This window comes from Oryzias melastigma, linkage group LG11, assembly GCF_002922805.2.
Source record: "Oryzias melastigma strain HK-1 linkage group LG11, ASM292280v2, whole genome shotgun sequence".
NCBI classification, from domain to species: Eukaryota; Metazoa; Chordata; class Actinopteri; order Beloniformes; family Adrianichthyidae; genus Oryzias; species Oryzias melastigma.
Window position 1 is genome coordinate 15,108,030 of NC_050522.1, and position 21,478 is coordinate 15,129,507.

At 38.3% G+C, this 21,478-nt stretch overlaps 1 protein-coding gene and 1 long non-coding RNA gene across 3 annotated transcripts in view; one reads left to right on the forward strand and one right to left on the reverse strand.

The window, feature by feature from the left end:
* pard6gb (par-6 family cell polarity regulator gamma b) overlaps positions 1–4,795 on the reverse strand; it is a 41,399-nt gene extending 36,604 nt beyond the window's left edge. Inside the window, exon 1 of the mRNA XM_024294610.2 lies at positions 4,306–4,795. Coding sequence (XP_024150378.1) covers positions 4,306–4,377 — 72 coding nt within the window. The 5' untranslated portion in view covers positions 4,378–4,795. The remainder of the gene's footprint in view (positions 1–4,305) is intronic.
* Positions 4,503–21,478, forward strand: part of LOC118599345 — a 67,112-nt gene continuing 50,136 nt past the window's right edge. The window contains exon 1 of one of the 2 annotated variants that reach the window (XR_004948649.1): positions 4,503–4,610. This is a non-coding gene — a long non-coding RNA (uncharacterized LOC118599345). The remainder of the gene's footprint in view (positions 4,611–21,478) is intronic. The other variant, XR_004948650.1, reaches the window with a different exon arrangement.

Sequence of the window (21,478 nt, forward strand, 5' to 3'; positions counted from 1 at the left end):
AGCTAGATTGTAATACAAAAGACAGTAGTCACTCTTCTCCCTTTGAACAATAGATACCGGCCACGAACAATTGTGTGTGAGCTTTCCTGTCGAGGTCGCTGACACACAAATGACTGGAGGTCATGGTGGCCGTCAACAGCTTACTGCAGCTCCGCCAACCACCGCAGCTCATCTTTGAATCCCAGAGGTGATTTATGGCCTAAAAGTGTCGCTTGGTACCGTCATCATAAACTCACACAACAGGATGTTGGCACGAAGAATCGCAATTAGTGAAAGAAAAGAGGAATCTAGCTAACGTTGGAGCTGAGGAAAGATAGAGAACAGCAATAAAGAAAGAAGATGGAGAGGGGGAAACACTACTTAGAAGATGAGAAGTAAATTTAAGGAGCAGTGTGTTAGAAGACTGTCTAAAAGGGAGCAGGGGCTCACGCTAGGAGTGTGTTGAAAGGTTGGCGCCCCAGCACGTATAAAAATGTCAATGGAGAATGAGATCAGACGCTGACAAACAAGTTTCATCCGCCTTTCAAAGAAGTTTTTAGTAATTTAAAAAACTCAAATGATGATTAGACTGTAATTTACTCAGTAACACCTGAGCAAATGGCTTCAGAACGACCAGATAACACATTCATGCATCACTAGCTTTAGTCACTCCTCTGATTGCAAGAGTTCTCCTCGTACTGTACTTGATGATAAGTGTGAACAATATGTTTTAACACGCAGAACTCAGCCGCTGGGTATGAGCAAGTCTGGACACGGTTGGAATAAACCCAGGCTTCAATGCCAAGAATAAATCGCTACAAACCTGACATCACTCGTCCTCCTGGCCTATTAGGGCAAAGTGACTTTTGACAGGCTGAAACATGTCGGAAGCCTTAAAACTGAACAAAAGGAAAGAGGGAGCCTTATCTCTTTAGCTGACACGGGCTTTTCCCTTTCCTACAGAATCAAGTTCAGAACATCAGCAGAGGGAATTTTAGGAAAACGAATCCTGATTTGGTCCAAGAGTTTTAGAAGTTCAAGATCCACTCAAATGTGGTTTTAGTGTTTTTAACGTGTTCTTGAGGCTTTTGGGGACATGTATAAAGAAGCTCAAAAATGCATTTTTGAGTATTTCTTAATTCAAATCGTGAATCTGGAGTTGATGAAAAAATCTTGGAGGTGCCACAAGCTCCTCACTTGTAGACAACTAGATCCATGAACGTCTTTGTTTTCCTCGTTCGAGCTGGCGCCAATCTGCACGGCTGGATAGCTCTAATATTGCTCGCCATTTTTGAAGTATGACTAATGTTAGGTTGGAGGTGTGAGCCGCGGGAGAGCACGTAAACAGATGGGCAGAGGGGGCGGGGTTACTCCACACCAATAGTCCCACCCAAAAACTACTGCCGCTCTGCAGAAACTACGTCCTAGAACACAACAAGTTTTTGATCTAAATTCAATTCAAGGCTTTTGAAATCGATAAAGAGGATCGGAGGAAGAAAGGAAGGTTAACAGAGAGTGTGGTGTCGGGGGTGGGACTTCCATCCAATCCCTGACATCCCAGCATACTCTGTGATAAGAGCCCATGTGAGAGAAACCAGCACCTGTCTTGGTTGAGGCTCCACAACAGGCAGCCAGACACCTCCAATGTTATCCTTGATAAGCTTATCAATGGAGAGAGTTTCCTTTAAGGAAAAGCAAACGTTAACCATGGAGAGGGAGCATCAGGAGAACAAAGCCTCCAACTTTTCCAATGACTCTACAATTATTTCAGGGAAAAGTGTGTTTTTCAATGGATGAATCCACACAGTTTTTGTGATCAAATGGGATTTTTTTAATCTGTGAAGTTGAGAAAAGTTTGGTTTTAGTACTTCCTCTACAATCGTTTGGTTTTAGCCCATTTAAATGGGAAATAAACTATTTTGGATTAGCTCAAATGAAACATTTAAGACTGGGGTTTTAAGACAATGGGTTTTTAATTAATTAGAACAATATTTAAATAGAAACAATACATAAACCAGATATAAGTGACTGAAAAGTCTCATTAACAGGTAGAGGTGTACGATCCCCAAAAACAAACAAAAAAGTAAAATAAAAAGGAAAGGATCACCTCTTCTGTGTAATCTAGCAGCAAAAAGCCCAATTCCAGAATACTGAGACTGCAATTGAGTATTTTTTTTTCTTTTTTGTATTTGAAAAGCAACATTTTAGGATGAAAACACATATGTGGGTGTGATGCATTGTCGCCCTATATTTAACCAGACCCTAAAAGAACATAATTGGAAACCTGCTGCAAAAATGATCCATTCCATTCCAAACTGGACAACAAAAGTTCTTCAAAAAGTGGTTGAGATCGCTCTTATGAGTTAGTTTAGTCCATAAGATTAAATATATATATATATATATGAGTTTATATCTAGAATTCTTTCTTCATTGGTCTCATTACAATTATTTTGAATAACCTCCACTGGGAGAAAGCTTCATCATGGAAGAGTCTGGATACTGAGAAGATTTTATCTTTTTTTTTTTAGGAACGCCTTAATGTCCTCCCAGAAGAGCTGCAGGAGGTTGCAAGGAAATGGGAGGTCGAGGGATGTCCCTGTAATCTACTCCCACAGAGAATTCATGTATAATTAAGAGAAACACAGATATAAGTTCCATTTTTATTTGTGTTCTCTTATACTAGGAAAACTAGGGCAGCATTTGGCCAAGTTTTTTGTAAATGAGCTCAGATTTAACAGAAACTGGTTTACTGAGGGGGCTTCATAGTTAACTTTTCATGCTTTAAAATTATTATTTGTGGTTCCACCCAAAATATGGAAGCTCTTCTAGCTGTTAAATGTTTTTCCCCACCACCAATGGAGTTTTTAGTGCAGACAAATGCAAACTGTGACCTCCAGGGTGTAAAAAAAATCATTTTATGATAATAGAAAAATAAGATACCAGCTTAAAGCCGGCTTATAAAAAATATATATTTACATAAAAAAGCTTGTTTTTATGGCAAATTGAAAACTATATATTTTAAAGGATGTTTGTTTCTTATAGTTGGGAGTAAAATAAATGTAATGAGGGATTATAATACTATTGACAAACGCATATAAATGGAAAAGCCAATCATAACAAAACCACGTGCTTTTGCAAATGGATTCACGCCACTTATTTCCTTTCATTAACCATCAGATTTGTGTCCGCATGCCTGCTACTGGGATGAAAATTTGGTGTGACAAAAAAACATAAAGTGAGATTCTGAACCAAAAAAATAAATAAAAAACACCTGAAAGTGCGATAATTGTGAAGGATGAGTTAACTTGTGAGTAATCCCAGCAATAATGCAATAAGTTAAAACCACAAACAAATCTCTGTCAGGTTCACTCCCTAACAAGATATCAAAACTTAGCTTGACAAGATATCCAACAGGCTGTTTTTAGGGTGGCTTGTTGTCAACTGACTATCAGAGCATCTGCTAACCATCTCAGAGCAGGTCAGGTCATGACCCCAGCACCCCACTAAAACTGTCTGGAGAAAAATGAAAAAGTAAAAACATCTCTAAATAAAAAAGGATTTTAAGACATCAAAATTAGCTGTCAAGAAGCAGCTCTGTCGTCCTACTGAGTTAAACAAAAATATTAGAATAAAAAAATGGAATTAAAGAGGAAATTTATAGAAAAATGTATATTATTTAATAAAAATAAACATTTATTCTGAAAAGTAATAATTTTACAGTAGTAGTTTTTTTTAATTAATATTTGTTTTTTCATTAAATAATATAAAAGGGGCAGGAAATAAAGTTTCTTCTTCCTGTTATCGTTTTAAAAGATTCAAAAAACTAAAATTAGACTTTTATTTTGATAACGCTAAGCTAAAATCAAAGTGGATCTTTCACAAACGACTACAGACAATTACATAACTGGGATTATTTCATATATAATCCAACTGTAGTAGTTTAGACTGACAATGACAAACTTAACACTGATTCGATTGAACTAACTTGATTAAACTAGCAACAAATCCTAACTTGTGAGGTTTAGCATGTCAAATTGCCGTATTACTGGAGGATTTGCTGCAAAACTGTCAAACAAGTTTTTACACCCCCATGGAGCAGCACAACATGCTGTTAGAACGTAAAAAGAAAAAAATAAATAATATAGATAATAAAAGTGACTAAAACTCTAAAAATGTGTGACAAAAACACCCAAACCATCTCCGTTTCCATAAAGAAAAATGTACGACAGCGAGCAGTTTTCCAGCAGCTCCGTTACAGGACAAACAAGAACTTTTTTATTTTCGCTCCCAATCCCACCGGGTGAGTTCCCGTTCTCTCCCACTCACCTTGCTTTTCACTTCCACAGCGTTGCAGTCGATGTGTCGCAAAGGCTGTGATTTATTAAAGCTCCGATTCATTTTCGTGTGGTTTAAATAGAATCCAAAAGGGGAAAAAAAGTTCAGCCGCCTCTGCCCGTGAACGAGTGGGGCTCCGTTTCTCTGTCTCCTGCCGAAAATATCCTCCTCCCGCCTGCAGAGATGAGGGTTTTTGTTAAAAGCTTCTCGTTCAAAATCCCTTTTTTATTTTTATTTTTTAAAGGACCAAATCTGCCCCGTTAAACACGAGGAAGGACTGCGCCGTGGAAACGATGGTAAGCGACTGACCGCGCTAAGTTGAGAATGCAAGTTTTGAAATGACATCAGCCCTCCTCAGAAAAAAAGCATCACGTTGCATTCAAGAGCTGCTCGTAAATCATAGCGTCCACATAGCCACACCAGTAATGTTCGAGTGCTGTGTTGAAAATATGTACTGAAAACTAAAAATGTAGATACAGCTAACCAAAAGCACTATATAGAACCTCAAATAAATTAAAATTATAAAATTAATTTAGATACAGACATAGAATTACGGGAAATGAACTAACAGTGTCATGACGTATGTTTGCTATGACGCAGCTACATAAATTAGCAACAATAAGCTAAGAAAAAAATGCACCAGAAAAATAAATAAAAATGTTTAAGCATTTTCCTTTATTTTTTAAAGCAAACTTAATATTCTAAATTGGTTGTACACTTCTAAAACTAAATTATGAATTAAAAATGAGGATGAAAACCACCATAAAATTCTTAAATAAATGAACTGTTTAACTTCCCTGGTAAACTTCTTCCAACTTCATTTCAGATCATACAGGGGAACACAGGATCTAACCTAAAAAAGTTTATTTTTTGACACATTTTACAATTGTATTGATATATTTATTATATTCAGAATGGCAAAAAAGTTTAAATTAAATGGGAAATTCTTCTAGACTGCTTGAACCATGCAATGGTGGTGTTTTTTTATATCTATAGATATTTTTCACAGCCTTTTAACAATTTTAACACTTATTAATTGTGCTCTGTTTTTCAATGAGCAACAACTTATTTATGATGTATGTTTTAGTGACCAAATAAAATACGTTTTATGTATTATTTAAACTGCTTTAGTAATTTTAACAAAGCAAATTATTGTTTCATCCAACCAACACGATGCAAACAACACAATAAATGGATTTAGTTAGCAGTAATGGGATGTCAGAGACAGAATACTATTAGGATCCAGAACAAAAGCTTCTCTTTCTACTGTACAGCTTCAATGTCAGTCTCAGAGTGGAGTTTGTGTTTCCCACTTTTGAGGTTAAGCTATTGCAGCATAAATGAAAACTAGATAATAACTCAAAATGATATAGTTTCTAAGATAAGTAATAGCTGTGCTGAGAAAAAAGAAGATATTACTTGAAGGGGTTGTGTGGCTAATAGCGCCCACAATGGTTTAAAACTTGAACAGCAGCCATCTCTCTTTGGCTTTATCTCCCACAAAGTCTCATTTATGTGACTGTTAACTTTAAAAATGTTACTTTGTGTGACACAAATACAACTGAAAAAGTGTCAAACACTTTCTGAGGCTGTTAAGTATTTTTTCACATTCTCTCGGTTCTTTTTTGCTTTGGTGTTTGAATTTGGAAAGACAAAAACAACTCAAATATTTATGATAACCTCAAGACTATAACATAATCACACACCCTTAACATAAGTATGTAAATTAGAAAAAAAAGTAAAATTGGTCAAAAAGGAAAACACAGTAAAAACTCAAACCTTATATACAGTGTGTGAACGGTTTTCTATTGTAATTTTCCATCTGACCAGCAGAGGGCAGCAAACCTCAACAATTCACATAGCATCAGTTACTCTTTCCATCTTGGAGAGGGCTTTGTCACTCACAGAAAGCTTGTAAAGCAAGCCTGTCAATATCAAATACAACATTTCTTGTCATATATAAATTGAACTGAACTTACTGGATCAGCTGTGGGCTGCATGGTGGTGCAGTGGTTAGCACTCTCACCTCACCGTGAGAAGGCCCTGGTTTGAATCCCAACTGCAGCTATCAGTTCTTATATAGACAAATGAACTAATATTATGTCATATTTCCACTATCTTCACATAAAAGTCAAACAATTTTATATTGTACTAACTTTAGTAATGAATGCAATAGTTTTGGAGCCTAAAAGTAGATATAGAAAGACAGTTTCTGACTTTTAGGACGTTTTATGACAACAATGTGTAGCAATGATTCAGAAAAAGACATAAAAGTGAAAACAAAGGAGGAAAAGAAGGAAGTGATTTATAGTGTGGAAATGAAATCGAGAAAAAAGAATACAAAAATGTTTTGAAAATCAACTCTCTCAGTCAAGAAACAACTTTCCTTTCAGCATCAACGTGGCCTCACGCTACACACAGAGCTCATTTTGGTCAGTGGTTTAATCCAGCTACAAGCCTAAATCCAGCTCCACTCTTGAGGTGGTCCTTTTTGCGGCACAGAGAGAGGAGATGACTACACGGAGATGAAGGCGTACTCTCAGTGATCCAACGTCTTAACAGGAACAGACAAACATCCGGGGACGGTTACTCAGATGGCACGAGTGCCAGGTTTGAGGCCGGAAGAACGGCACGAAAGCCGTCTGATTCATCTATTTGCCCCGTTCTGCTCCACTCACTCTGTGATTAAAGAGAGAAGGAACACACACACACACAGAAGTCCTGGAATTCAGGTCATATTAAACAGACATCACGGTGGTACTTTGGCATAAGCAGAGATGAAGCATTTCCCTTGGATCACGCTGAGTCATGAAACATAATCAGACTGAACAAAATGAAACGCAGGTTCAGTGGAAGCTACATATAAGTTACTGTAGTCCTGCAGCATAATTCTACTGAAGCTTCTGTTCATATTAATTTAAAGACCCATTGCAATGAAAATCACGTTTTTGGTGGCATTTTTCTGATGATTGAGTACATATATTTAGAAAATTTAGCTTAAAATTGTGTATTTGGCATCTGGCTGAAATTGCTCGCCATTTTTGTTGCACAGCTAACGTCAGACTGGGGCTGTAAGCTAGCAGGAGAGCGCGTTAACAGATGGATGATGGGAAGTGGAGGGGGGGCTTGAAACTATGGGACTTGAAAGTAAATAAAAAGTAGAAAAGAGCAATAAAATGATGCTGCTGAGCTCATATACACTTTCTGGTTCTATAGTTGGCCTCAATAACAAACATGGAGGCTCAGCGTTTCAAAAAAAATCAATAACCTACAAGGGAGAAGCTCCGTCGAGGAAGAAACCCAACACTGACAGACCTCAGGTTGCTGGAGCTCCACAAATATAATAACTTCTGAGTCACACTCTGTCTTCAAGGTTGTCTGAGAACCTTTTTTTTTTTCCTTGAGATCAGCAAAATGTGTGAGAGTCATAAAAACAATTCCACTTTGTTTTCCCTGCAGCTATACTTGCTTTATTATTTGCCGCTCCATGCACGTGGCTTTCCGTGCAGATGTGTTTAGGAAATGTTCTTTGAAGAAATCACATCAGTGAACAAAATTTGTTTTTCTTTGGTGGGCTTTCTCTGGGAAACAAATTACTCAGAATAAACAGTTTTGAAAGGTGTTTTTGTTTCCGTGCTGATGAGTTTTAATCTAATATCTTTATTTTTGAGTATTTGTTGTGTCCTCTATTTGTTTCAAACTCTTAGCTTCAAAATAGTTCAAGAAAGAAATTGTTTTGGGTTTAATTTATGACTGTTTTATTAAACATTTTCCAATATAAATTTAATTACGATGGAGTATTAGGGCCAGTTTACAAACAAAAAAAATGTTTTGTTTTTTTTTATATTTCTTTAAATCTCTCGAAGTTATAAGAAAAAAGTTGTAACTTTTACGAGAATAAAGTCATATATTTACTTTAAAAGTCATAGGCTAAATGTATGACTTACATACATTTTTGTAAATTTACCTATTTTAAAGTCGTAAATTTATTGCTTTAAATCTTGTAAATTTACAAGAAAGAAGTCATACATTTAAGAGAAAAAAGGGGCGAATCCAGAAGAAAAAAATCCTAAATTAAGGAGATAAAAAGATCGTACATTAACGAGAAAAAAGTCAAACATTTACGAGAAAAAAAGTCATGAATTTACAAGAAAAAAAATTGTAAATTTACAAGAAAAAAATTGTAAATTTATGAGGATAAAGTCAAAAATGTATGAGAAAAAAATGTAATTTTAGAAGATTTAAAGTCATAAAATTTACAACTTTAAATCTCTTCCCCCTTCGAAGGAAATCCTGTTTTTAGAGTTTTTAACATGTCTGTGGGGCATTTTTAAAATGAAAGAGAACAAATGTAATAAGATATTTTGTTTTTGCGTTTTCAAGTATTTCTCCTTTTAAATCTGTCAATCAAACTGTCACAGACAGGCTCTGTTTGAATTAATGAGTCTTCTTCTTTTCTCCCGGCTAGCTTGTCTAGCTCAAGTGGCGGCTAAGAGAAGATGGCGTCTTCGCATTGACTGGGGTCAAATGATGTTCGCATTTCTGTGGTCAAATCAGCCGTCACTGGATTTTTTTGTGAGTTTCATCCAATACTTACGGTAGCAGGACTGAGAATGCTAGAAAATCTCCACCAGACTCCACGGAGCTTCTTGATGTGACCACGGAAATGTGAACGGCGGCTCATATGACCAAAGAGCATTTTGATGTTTTCCCAAGGACTCTGCTCTGAGAAACCAATGAATTGAATGTATTAGTCACAGCAACGTCAATAAATATTCAATAATAGGGATTTAATGATTCAGTCAAGCCAGGATTCAATTTGATTCACAGTTTTAAAGTCACAATTCCGATTTTTTCCTATTTTTTTTTTCTCAACACAATGAATTAAAGGTATTTTAAGGTCAAGTATGTTTTCTTTTTGCCCCTTACATTTGACTGTCTGTTTTCCTACTAACAGAAAGAATTCAATACAAATAAACAATTATACATAATACTGAAATGATCATAAATCCTTTCATACTCGGTTCATGTTGGGCTCCACGTGTGATGGACCGCTCTGCACCCGCTCAGCGCAACGCCCCCACTCCGCACTCGCGCATTCAGTGCAAATTACTGTTCACGCGCAGCTCGCAGAGAGAGAGATCAAGAGGGTTGATGAAAAAGAGCAGAGCTCCCGGGCTGGGAAGGAGTCAGAAGGGAAACAGTCGCTAAGCTGCGTCATCACCCATGACTGCTGTCACGGTAGATTGTGACAGTAACGTTTCGATGCAAATAACGTTGCAGGGTGAGCAACATATCTCGGCTTTGCTTGAATTTGTGTTAATAGTTGCAATCGCAACATTGCGAAATCCTGGAGGGACTGACTTGATTGAGCTGCGGGAATTTCCTAGGAGGGGGGCGCAGATGAAAAGCACGCAGCGAGCCTGCATGGAAAAATGTCCTCTGCCCTGCATTTTTTTAAATTAAGGTACAGGCCAAGACAAACTGATTTTTTAAATTGTCTGCACTGATGAACATTTTGACAAGTTTTAATCATTCATGAAGAACCGTTACATCCTTATTCGATAATTAGCTAAAAGAGTCTTTGGTGAACTGAAAGGAGAAAGAATCTGACTTTTGTAATAAGTTCGGTCCACAAAGCTCTTCATTTCCTGGTCCAAGCTGACTTCTGGCTCAAAATATTACGGCTGGACATTACTGATATTGATTGACATTTTTATGAAGTAGCGGTGAAGATTTGGGCTAGCGAGACACAAGGTGCTCACACACCGGCTGCGATGGCGAGCATTCAAGTGGCCACTTTCAATGAAAAGTCTATGCAATCGTGTGAAAAGCAGAATTTTGGACTTCTACTCAAGTTTGCATTAACTTTACACATACAGAGCTAGCATAATCAGACAGGGGGGATCAGGGGCGGAGCTACTCAGCTCAGCTCCAAAAGCCACGCCCCCTCAGAGGATATTTTGCAAACACAGACTTCAGATCAACATGAAAAATGGCTTTTTAAGATATTTAGGCTGTGGGATTTTGGTTAAGAACGTTATAATCATAATCAAAACACTACTGGGAACGTTTTTTTTTAATGAAAATTGTCATGGGGGATTTTAAATTTACTGAGGTTTTTTTTGTGGCCCTAATACTCCGTCATACAAACTAGCTGTACATTGAAGGACTTTATTGGTGTCATAGCAGTGCATTTACATGTTTCATTCATGAAAGTTTTTCAGATCTTCTTGTATTTAAAGTTTACATTTATTTTAATTACTTAGATTTTTCATTTGCATTCATAAGGATTTGTTTAAAGTTCCATTTCAGTCTTCTTTTGATTTATTGTTAAAGCATACCAAGTGGTTTTTAGAAATTATAATTATGTCATTTTTAGCCAAAATTTGAAAAATATATGTCGTTTTTTTAGGACATAGTTTCTGCGGAGCAGCAGCAGTTAATAAGAAATTGAGTTGTGGGCGGGACTGTTAGCATGGAGCAACCCCGGCCCTCTTCCCCTCACCTTTACTAAGAGCTTCAATCAAGGCGCTTGTGGCCCGCTTGGCGTACTTTCTAAATCAAAAATACATTATTTTTTAAACAGCTTTTTTTTGGTCTGCTCCTGATTAACAACGATTCGAATATTAAAAAAAAAAAACAAAAAACTCAGAAATGCAATTTTATGCTTAATTTTCTTTATTTATGTCTTCCATCATCAGAAAATCGCCAGGGAGAACCCTCCAGATGAAAGTGGTTTCAGAGGACATCTTTAGACACACCTTTAATCACATTTTATTGGGTCAAACATACAAAAACAAAAAAAAACTCCAACACACGTAGTAAAGTTGCTACCACCTGAGGGTGCCATCGTCATACCAGCCCTTGCAGACATACATGTGCTCTGGCACGTACACAGGCCTGCCTTCATTCATTGTCTGTTTCACTGCACATACACATCCTCCCAACCACGCCACCTCTCAGACTAGCGGCCTGCTCACTTTCTGTCTCACTGAGACTTTGTGAGAATCTTTTGATGTGCGAAGTGGGAGAGGCCTGCAGCTTGATCTGGACTTTGTCACAGTGTCACCAAAGCTTACAGGTCAGTAAGAGAGCAGAGACGTTTTTGCACAAGCAGATCAGTCCTAGTGTAGGTTAGATAAAATAAAGACTTAAGGAGGCAGAAATGCTTCATCGTTGTTTACTTTTAGGAATAGAGAATTCCGGTGTTCCTGCCTGATTCAGCAACAGTTCCCTCTGATCCCGTTGACAAACACCTCCACCGTCCTCCAACGCACTTTTCTACTTCAGACAAAAACTGAGCCACTACTGGTTTGCTTATTCTGCCTTCAGACTTAAAACATCAGCCATCTGGTCGAGGGGTGAAAGGTCAAACCTCAGGCTGGTAATGAGGGTGGCGTCGCTAGGGGGATGTAGAAGTGGTTTGTGTGTGTGCGCCTGCAGGCCTCACCGAGCGTGTCTGCTTCCTGAGAGAGCGCATTAAACATTAACAAGTCTGATCTGCACGTCCAGAGGAAAGACAAGAAGAGAGAGACGGTGCACCCGCGCAGCAACGACTTTAGGCTCCAACGTATGCAGGTGGATGCAAGAATGCAGACAGAAAACTGGAATGAATGTGGAAACACTTTTGCTTCAAGTCACTGCAAAAAGCTCTTCTTGTTTATCGACTTGGCCTTCCTACTTCCCATCTATCAATAGCTTTGGTCAATGCAGGAAAAACAGCTCAGAGTGACAAAGGAGCGTGAGTGTGTGTGTTCTCGCTCGCCTGAACCACTTCATCCAACACATTTTGTAAATTTGGTTTTGTTGTTTTCCACCAGGCTGAAATGACCTCCTTTAGACTTTTAGTTTTGTGGCTCCAAAAGAACTCCAGCTGTTATGAAAACACTAACCAGCCTTCTCTAGTATCAGCTGCAGTTACCCTATTGGCAGGAAATCACAACAGTAAGGCTACGGTCACATATCCCATAATGCCTAAGTATGGCGACCTAAACGCAAGTTTTACTTGCCACGCAGTGGCCGTGGAGACTGAGAAAAAGTTACAATTTTACAGTGACCGGATGATTTTGACATCAGTCAGTGACACATTTCGAGGTTGTGTGGTGGCAGTCCAGTGAGAGACCAGGATGACATTTTCAAGAAATTGAACAACAGCCAGGTGGCTACTGGTGGCGCTGACTGGATGATCTGTGAATGTGTCCGGGCGGTGACTGTCCATATCAAGTCATTCCAGCCGCCCAGTAGCCTGGTGGTATAAGTAAAGCGGGCCATTCTGCACACCTGAATGCCACCGTCTACATTAATGACCACGCCAATGATTTTCCAAAGAAAAACAGGGGGTGGCATGAAATCTCGAAGATTCCGTCTCCCCATCGTGCAGTTAGAGATGTATTTGTATTTTAGAACAGAGAAGTTCAGGGAAGTTGAATTACACCCTGATCAGTTAATGTTCATTATTATTTTTTGCATTGATGCACTCGGCATGTAAATGGAAAAAAATGGAAAAGAGGGAATACTTTTGTACTTTATTTAGCAGCAAACTATCACCATTAAAGACCTATGCCGGTCAGCTTTTGATCTATTGTAATAAAAAAGCCTTTTCCAGTATTCTTTAGATGCAATTTTTAGCCAAAATAGCATAAAAATAATTAAAATTGTGTTGTTTTCCAGGACATTTGAATAAATAATTACTCACAAATGCAATATTAAGCTTAACTGTTTTTATATATGTCCTCCATCGTGAGAAAATTGCCACAAGAACATGTTAAAAACACAGGAAAGGTCTTTAAACACTTCCACCAAAAATCAGGAGCATTTGTAGTCATTTTCTATTATTGCAGATCATTTGGATAAGGAATGCAACTGTTCATATTTAAGTTTGTGTGAGACGTTAGGAGGTGTTTCTGTGTGAAATCATCTTCTGGCTAAAGATTCATGTCATTAAACTACACATTATGTGGACCTCAAAGTTCCATTCTGTCTTCAATCTTTTGTAACTACAAGAGATTTGAAAAAAAAAAATGCAAAAATAATATATATTTTGTATTAATGCATACTATTAAAAAATCAACTAAATTTGTAAATATCATAGCTTTGGTGTTATTAACATCTTTTTGCGGCATTTTTCTCATTATGGAGGGCATTTATAAGGAAAATTAAGCTCAAATTTGATTTAAAAGTATTTTTTAAAATTTAAATCTTTGTGAATCAGGAGGAGAAAAAAATGACATTTTCAAAAGAGCTTATTTATGATGTAAAAAATACAATGGAGAGCCAAAGCTCCATGCTTCAAACTCCCACCAATGGGGAGGGGAATAGGGGCGGGGTTGCTCTGCAACAACAGTACTGCCCACAACTCAGAGATGGATTTCTAATGAACTACTGCCAGTCTGCTGCTCTGCAGACTCTATGTCCTAGAAAACAACACAGATTTTTAGATTTTGGCTAAAATAATAATAATTAAAAGACCACTGGGAACGCTTTTACAATAGATCAAAAGATAATGGAAGAGGGGCTGTAAAGAATAATACATGTTAACATCTTCAAATCAAATATTTGAGACATTCTTTTACACAATACCTATTTATTTATCTAAAAAATGTAAATAAAAAAAATATTGTTTAATCTATGCACACACCACAGCTATCTGGTCAAAAAAGTAATTTTTTAGCGTTTCGACAAATCAGGTTTTGTCTCTTGATAAAGATGTTTTTGCTGCATCAGTGACTGTTTCTTAGCCTGTACCAAGCTGAGCCATCGCTGTCACTGATGTCTGACACAGTTCTTTTATTTTTTTTTGTCAGACAGACTGTGTGTTGTGACTCAGTGTGACAAGGAGAAAGCAGTTTGTGAGACATGCAGAGGAGCAGAGTCAGCATCTCAGCTGCTGAGTCACTTTCACAGTGAAGATAGCTCAATGTACTGATGCAAACTTTAGAAAGAGTGATAAGAATAATCCAAACAAATCTAAAATCTAGCCTTTTTGTTAGATAAAAAGGCGTTCCATTGTCATGACTACATAAATATGTTTTTTTTCAGTCCATTATACTTTATAACCAGCTTTTATGGTCAGTCCAAAGTAGTTTTGGGGAAAAAGTTGCTTTATCTTTTGCACTAAAGGGCACAATGGATTATAAGGTATCAATAAATGGTCTATTTTTGAAATTATGTAATTTATAAAGTGCACCAAATTATAAGGCGCATTAAGCGAGACCAAGGAGTCAGAGATAAATCCAACAGTTAGACTTTATTAACTCACAGTAACGTTACTTCTAGTTTGTAATGCACCACACAGTGGCCACATTAGAAGCCTTCAGCGGTAGCGTATTTCCAGACGCGTTCGAAACACAAAAAAGCAGACTGATACATAAAAATAAACATTACTGTGACCACGCTAACTACAAATCTAGTTAGTAACAAGTAAAAGAAAACAAATACCGTCGCAGCTACCAATTAGTTGCACTAGCTTAATTATGACAACACCCAACCAAGTTTGCAACTCGCAAAAAACAGAATGATACTAAAACAAAATTTACTGGGACTATGCTAATTCCCAACGTTGTTAGTAGCATGTAAAAAAACAGCCCAACACCGCTACATGTTAGCCACAATAGCCCCGTTAGCATATTCACAGTGAAACCCAACATTTTGTTTGCAACTCGTAAAAAAACAGATTGATAATGCTAACTGTGACCATGCTAACTCATAACCTAGTTAGTAAAATGTAAAAGAAAACAAAGACAGACACAGCTACAAATTAGCTGTGCTAGCTTAAGTATCATAACACCCAATCTTGTTTTCAACTCGTAAAAAACACCTGATAGCAAAAAAAAAATGTTACTATGACTATGCTAACTCCCAACCTTGTTAGTAACATGTAAAGAACAAACAGTCCAACACCGCTACATGTTAGCTGCATTAGCCACATTAGTATATTTACAATGAAACCCAACACTTTGTAACACGTAAAAAATAGACTAATAACACTACAATAAACATTACTGTGACTATGCTAACTCCAAACCAAGGTAGTAGCATGTGAAAAAAAACAAAGACTGGTCATTGTGATTCATAAAAAACAAATGATACATATAAAATGAATGTTACTGGGACTATGATAACTCCCAACCTTGTTAATATAAGATAAAAGAAAAACAATCCAGCACTGCTACATGTTAGCCACGTTAGCATATTCACAATAAAACCCAGCCTTGTTTGCAACAAAAAAAAACCCACAAACTGATACCAGTAAAATAAATGTTACAGTGACTATGCAAACTCCCAACACTGTAAATGCATGTAAAAAAAACACAGTCGATTACCGTGACATGTTAGACACGTTAGCGTATTCACCAAAAACAACCCAACATTTTAACAGATCAGCACGTACCTCTCAAAATCACTTCAACATCAGTAAACAGAGTCAGAATGAATCAATATATAAAACGCTCCAGATTATAAGGCGCACCATTGTTTTTTTCTTTTTTTAAATAAAATTAAGGCTTTTAATTGCACCTTATAGTACAGTATATAATTATTTTGAATGCTACACAGGGGAATGTATGTGCTGGACTGTGTTTTCAACTTAGCAGACTGTAACTTTAACTTTGGCCTTCAAACTGTTTTTAAGTTTCGTCTCATTTAGCTGTCAAGCTTATAGCCCTTGATCAGAATAGATGTGTGGAAACTCAAGTCGCACATTTAGACCGTTTTCTGCTCACAGAAGATAATCTGGTTTATTTCCTGCCCAAGTCAGAGCCTCATTCATGCACAGTAAAGCTCCAACCAATCTTTGATGTTTGGTCTCTAGTGTTTCTTTTGAGTATTTTTCTGTATAAATCCTCTACGATGAGACTTCAGATTCTATCGATTTCTGTTCCAAAGAAACTATAGGCTAAAATCTTTCATTTGCACAGTTTTGGGGTTCTTCAGAGGATAGATGTGCACAATTTGTTGGATGCTCTCTCATAGCTCAGAGAAATTACAGATGCAACAGTCCTGTGGGGGAGTCTATATTGAGAAAAGAAACATTCTTTTAAAGTTTATCGGCTTGATAGAAGCGGTCCACGATGGTGAACGATTTAGCCTGCAGACAGGCTTCTATGCCTTTCACCTGAATATCTGTGAGTTTTGGAGTTCACACTTTGACTTTGGGTCAATATGTACAAAAAAAATGTGTTTTTACACAAGGACGAACACACTCACGGCATAGCAGGGGATTTTTGCTCAGATTGACCAGATTTACCTAATGTGTGACATTTCAGCGTGTGGAGTTTTGATAGATGGTTAAAGCTGAACTTAATTAAAATAATAATAATGATTAAAAAATAAGCACACTTTGGACTTTTTACAATTTCTACCTAGTGTTGTTCCACTGAACCCAAAATACTGTTGCAGTTCCACAAATGACCACTGGAGGCTGGTTTTCAACTAAAGCAAATTTTTACTGATTGAAGTTAAAAAGTCAAAATTTGAATAGAAAAAAATCTTTGAAGTTATTAAAAGGGTTTTAAAGTAGTTTAAAAAACTGTATCAAAACAAATGTGCATTAATAGGAGCCCGTGGTTTTGTGATTGACAGACATCTGGACATATGGGTAAACACTAAAGTAAACACTTTGTCTCAGTCACTCATGACAGTTTTTTGATATTGACCTTTCATATGAATGTTTTCTTGAATATTGTAAAGCCTTTTATTAGAAGTTATGAACTTGATTATGATAACTGTAAAAAAATAAGTTAAATGAAGCATTTAAGGGGGGTGGGATTATACATTTTCGTCTCCTCCCACTTCCTTTCGAGCAATTAATTAATAACGTGAGCACAATAGGGGTGGGAATATCCTCCTGCGGCTTTCTTTTTTTTAAAGTATTTTTTGTTTTGATTGCTTGAAATAAACTACTTCCAATCCTCCCTTTTCCTGTTGGAGTGGGCGGAGCAAAGTCCCCCTGATACACTTTAGGCCTCATTTTCATGCGTTCAAACATCCATTATTTCTTTATGCAGATTAGAAACTTTCTTTTAAAGTATAGAGAATAAACTTCTTTTTTGCTGCACAGACTGCACTTTTGATATGGTGCAGATCATAACTTTGTTAAATTCTTTGCCTCAGCCTGTTGAGGAAACGAACATTTGTCTAGTAAGTTTGTTCTGTTTCATATATATAAAATAACAGTTTTAGATAAAGCTTTAGAGGCCAGTGGAAAAAGTGAGACAGACAGACGTGGAGTCTGTCTTCCTACTAAGAAGAGCAGTAAAGGTTGTTTATGTGTGCAGACTGCAGCGTGAGCGCGTCCCACACGGCTGCTTGATTGAAAGAAAACAACATCAATCTAGCGCAGGCCCCAAGGCCTTTAAATAACCAGCAGGCAGTTTAGAGCAGAAATTCCCTCCTTGCTGCCACTGCTGGGGCCGATGTCGGACACAAATGGGAACATACTGATGCAGAAACAGAACATATAGGGTTTTTTAATATTATTTTGGTTGCCATCCATATCTATAATTATGAATACATAAAAAGCCTGTGTTATGTGAGTTCCTCCCTCCATAGGTTTGCATTGTTGTTACTTTCATTCATCTCCAACATAATCCAAAAATGTCAAGGACACACATGGTTGAGGAGAGGGAGGGGCAAGAACTGAATGCAAGAATTAGTCAAGCGTGTATTTTTTATTCCCCCACTCTCCTTTTTCTGTTGCCCTCTCACCCCTGTGCTGCCCCCTCTCTTTATCTGGGCTGCCCTTTGGTGTGTGTGAGCATGTGTGTGTGCGTTTGAGAGGGAGGAAGGAGCTGCAGGGAGCGCGAGCTGGGTTATCAGAGGTGTGGGCCGAGCTCTTGCAGGAGTTTTTTTTTTCCATTCTTACTCTGCTGAGTTTGGGTGTTTCTGTGGGGCAAACAAAACGACAGTCGATGACCTTTTTGAACCGCAGAAACATCTTTTTGCATTTTCTACAGATTTTAGAGCATGTGACAAAAATATAAAGATGTATTTTAACATTGATTTTTAGAGATTTCTTGTCTTTTCATTGTCAAATAAGCAAAAACATCTGATTTGGGTTTGAGTAGTTTTTCTCATATTTTATTGATCATCACTGTAACCGAGTACTTGCAGAAAGCGATGCTTTTTTTTTAACCCCATATTCTCCACAACTCAGCCAGAAAGACCTGCCCCCTTCTCCCCGCAGAGCCCTGAAGCAGTGCCCCAGGAGAACAGAGGTAAATAACTCCCCCCCCTGTACCTCACTGCGCTCCCAAAGCTCCAACCTCACACCTCCCCTCTGCTATCTAAGTTTGTTTGCCGGCAGGCTGCTCCCTGGACTTGTTTGGCTTTAAGCTCGGAGTATACTTTGAAGACGCTGCAGCAAAGAGGAGGCAGTGAAACAAATCAATCCAAAGCGTTGGGGTGGCGTCTGCTCTTCGTTTCTGTGTGCACGCACAGATCGTTTGGATGCAAGCCCAAAAAGCATGAGCGCAGGTCCCGGTCCGCTAATATTTATGTTAAAGACGTGAAAAAACACAGAAGTGCAGCCTTTCACACAACATGACAAGTGTTTTTCTATTTTGTAGCTCAAAGACATTTTTTCTCAATACAGTTTTTTTTGTTTAAAAGTTTGTTTTGTCACTTCAAGCTTAACACTTTGACAAAGAAAAGAAGTGTAAAAGTTGAACATCTATTTAGCGCTCCACAGCATCATAGCTGAAACATCAACTGACAGTTTTTTTTTTATCTTTGCTGTTGATGGAAATGTCTTCTGATATGTTAAAATTTGTGCTGTTTGTTGCAGTGAAAGCTCTGTAGAGAATAGATCACCCACGAGCATCTTCACAGACAAGAGTTTTAGTTTATTTGAAACCAGGGGTTTTAAATGTAATATTTATGCTGCATTTGAAAAAGAAAATAATTTGAGATGGATTTGTTTGTGTTGAAGTAAAGTCTTAGTGATTGGAACCCATATGGGGGTTGACCTGTACAGAGTATTTTGTTGTCCGGCCCCTGGAGAGTCATAGGAATGGCTGCATCTTAAGCTATTTCACACACTGACCTCAGCGATGGGCGTTCAAGCAACCACTTTTAATGAAAGTCTATGCAAACGTACATATTTGTGCATTTCGGGCTTCCGTGTTCAAAACTCTTGCATTCTTGCATAGCTACAAACTTTTTTAATACAATTTTCTGACTCTATGTACAAAACGCCATAGAACACAAACAAGTTAAACCAGGTTGAGTTTTGACCAATCCGGGACTTAGATTTGTTAGTGACGAATGGATGGCGTCCCCTTTAATTGATGGAAGTACCAATTATTTGAATACTAATCATACAGGAGTATTGATAATTTATTCCAGTTACTAAACTGGAATAAATTACATTGTTATTCCTTGACAATGTTTTATTTTCCCTGTGATCCTGGTGTCCCCGTAGATCAGGGGTAGGGAACCCTGGTCCTCGAGAGCCACCTTCCTGCATGTTTTCCAATATACCCTGCTCTGGCATGTTCTTATTGGCTGGACACACCTGAACCAGGTAATTGTTTGAGTCCCTCCCCATGTCAATTACCTGGGGTTCCAGGGTTCCCTACCCCTGCCATAGATGGTACACTCTAAATAAATGACCGTTACCTTGGTGTAAAAAGTTATTCTGCACTTACGTGATGGTAAAAGATTGGTTGTTTTCATGTTTGTTTTTTGAGTCAGCCCGTCATTTTTCCAACATCACATGAATGCAGCATTTTTTCATGCTCGCATCTTTCCCTGAAGGACATCAACCTGTTGGCGAAATTGGCTCTAAAATGAGAGCAAAAACTGCAGTTTTGACATAAAACCCCAAAATGTTCTCCTTTAAAATGTATATATTTAAATCAAAGCATGTTAAAGCATGTTTTTGCCCAGATCCCATGTTATTTCTTTCTCTTTTGAGGTAGATTACCAAAACGTACCACGCCAAGACATTCTCACTCCCAAGTCATCATAAAGTGATGTTTGGTTAAGGACCCCTCCGTGTCACTTTTTGACGTTTTGGGTATTCCCAAGTCGTCGTTTTTCGATGCACTGGTTGTTCCCATTAAATCACGGGTACCCAACCTCCGGGCCCCGAACCAGAACCGGTCCAGTACCGCGATGCATAGTGCACCGATAGCCAAACCTGGTACCGGTACCCTAACCCGACACCAAACCAGATGCATTAGCAAACCTGCACTGGTACCAGACGTGGTACCGGGCGCAAAGCAGACTTGAACCAGTACTGGGTTAAGGTTAGGTTACCGGTACTGGATTAGGGTACCAGTACTGGATACGTCCCAAGAGCCAGTGCACATGCAGTACTGCATCTGGTACTGCGTCCCGAGAGTTGCAGACCCTTAATTTTATGAACAGCCAGCACATCAAAAAATGAAAAGTTGGAGACATCCACAACATAAGAGGGGTCCTTAACCAAACGTCAATATATGACGACTATGGTGCCTTTACGCTGCGCTAAAGTATGGTCCACGTACTGGGTATGCAGATAAGTGCCTGTAAGATGGTGACTCAAACTACACTTCCTACATTTCTAATAGTTAGGCCCAATCCAGATTCTTCCCTTCTTCTTTTTCCTCCATTTGAAGGGGCAGTTTAAGTGCTAGTTGTGTCCGGGAAATGTATTTATAAATCCAACCCTCTAAACGGAGGGTAAACAAGTGTTATGGTTTGGGGTTTACTTTATTTGGTTTTGTGTTTTTGTACTTTGTTGCTGTTTCCATCAAATAAATCTTCTCTGAATTAACACCCAGTCTGGCTCTGCGTTGGGATCTGTCTACAAACCCTGACAGAATAACCTGGCCACAATGGATCCCGCAGAGCTAGACAAGGTGAAGCAAGCCATCACTTCCCAAGGGGCTCTTATGGGACAGCATGACCGAGCTCTTCAGGAGATCATGTCTTCCCTCCAACATCTCTCCACCGGAGTGAACCGGCTCGGCGGTCGTCTGGACGTGGTTTCCTCCCAACTCGACTCCCTAACGCCTTCAGGCCAAGCTCCTTCCGTGGACCTCAACCCAGCTCCAAGTCCAGCTCCTCCTCTAGCTCCTGCCTCGCAGCCCAGCGAGCCCTTCATCCCCACTCCGCACAGGTACTCAGGAGAACCTGGACTCTGCAAACAGTTTCTCCACCAGTGCAGGCTCGTGTTTGA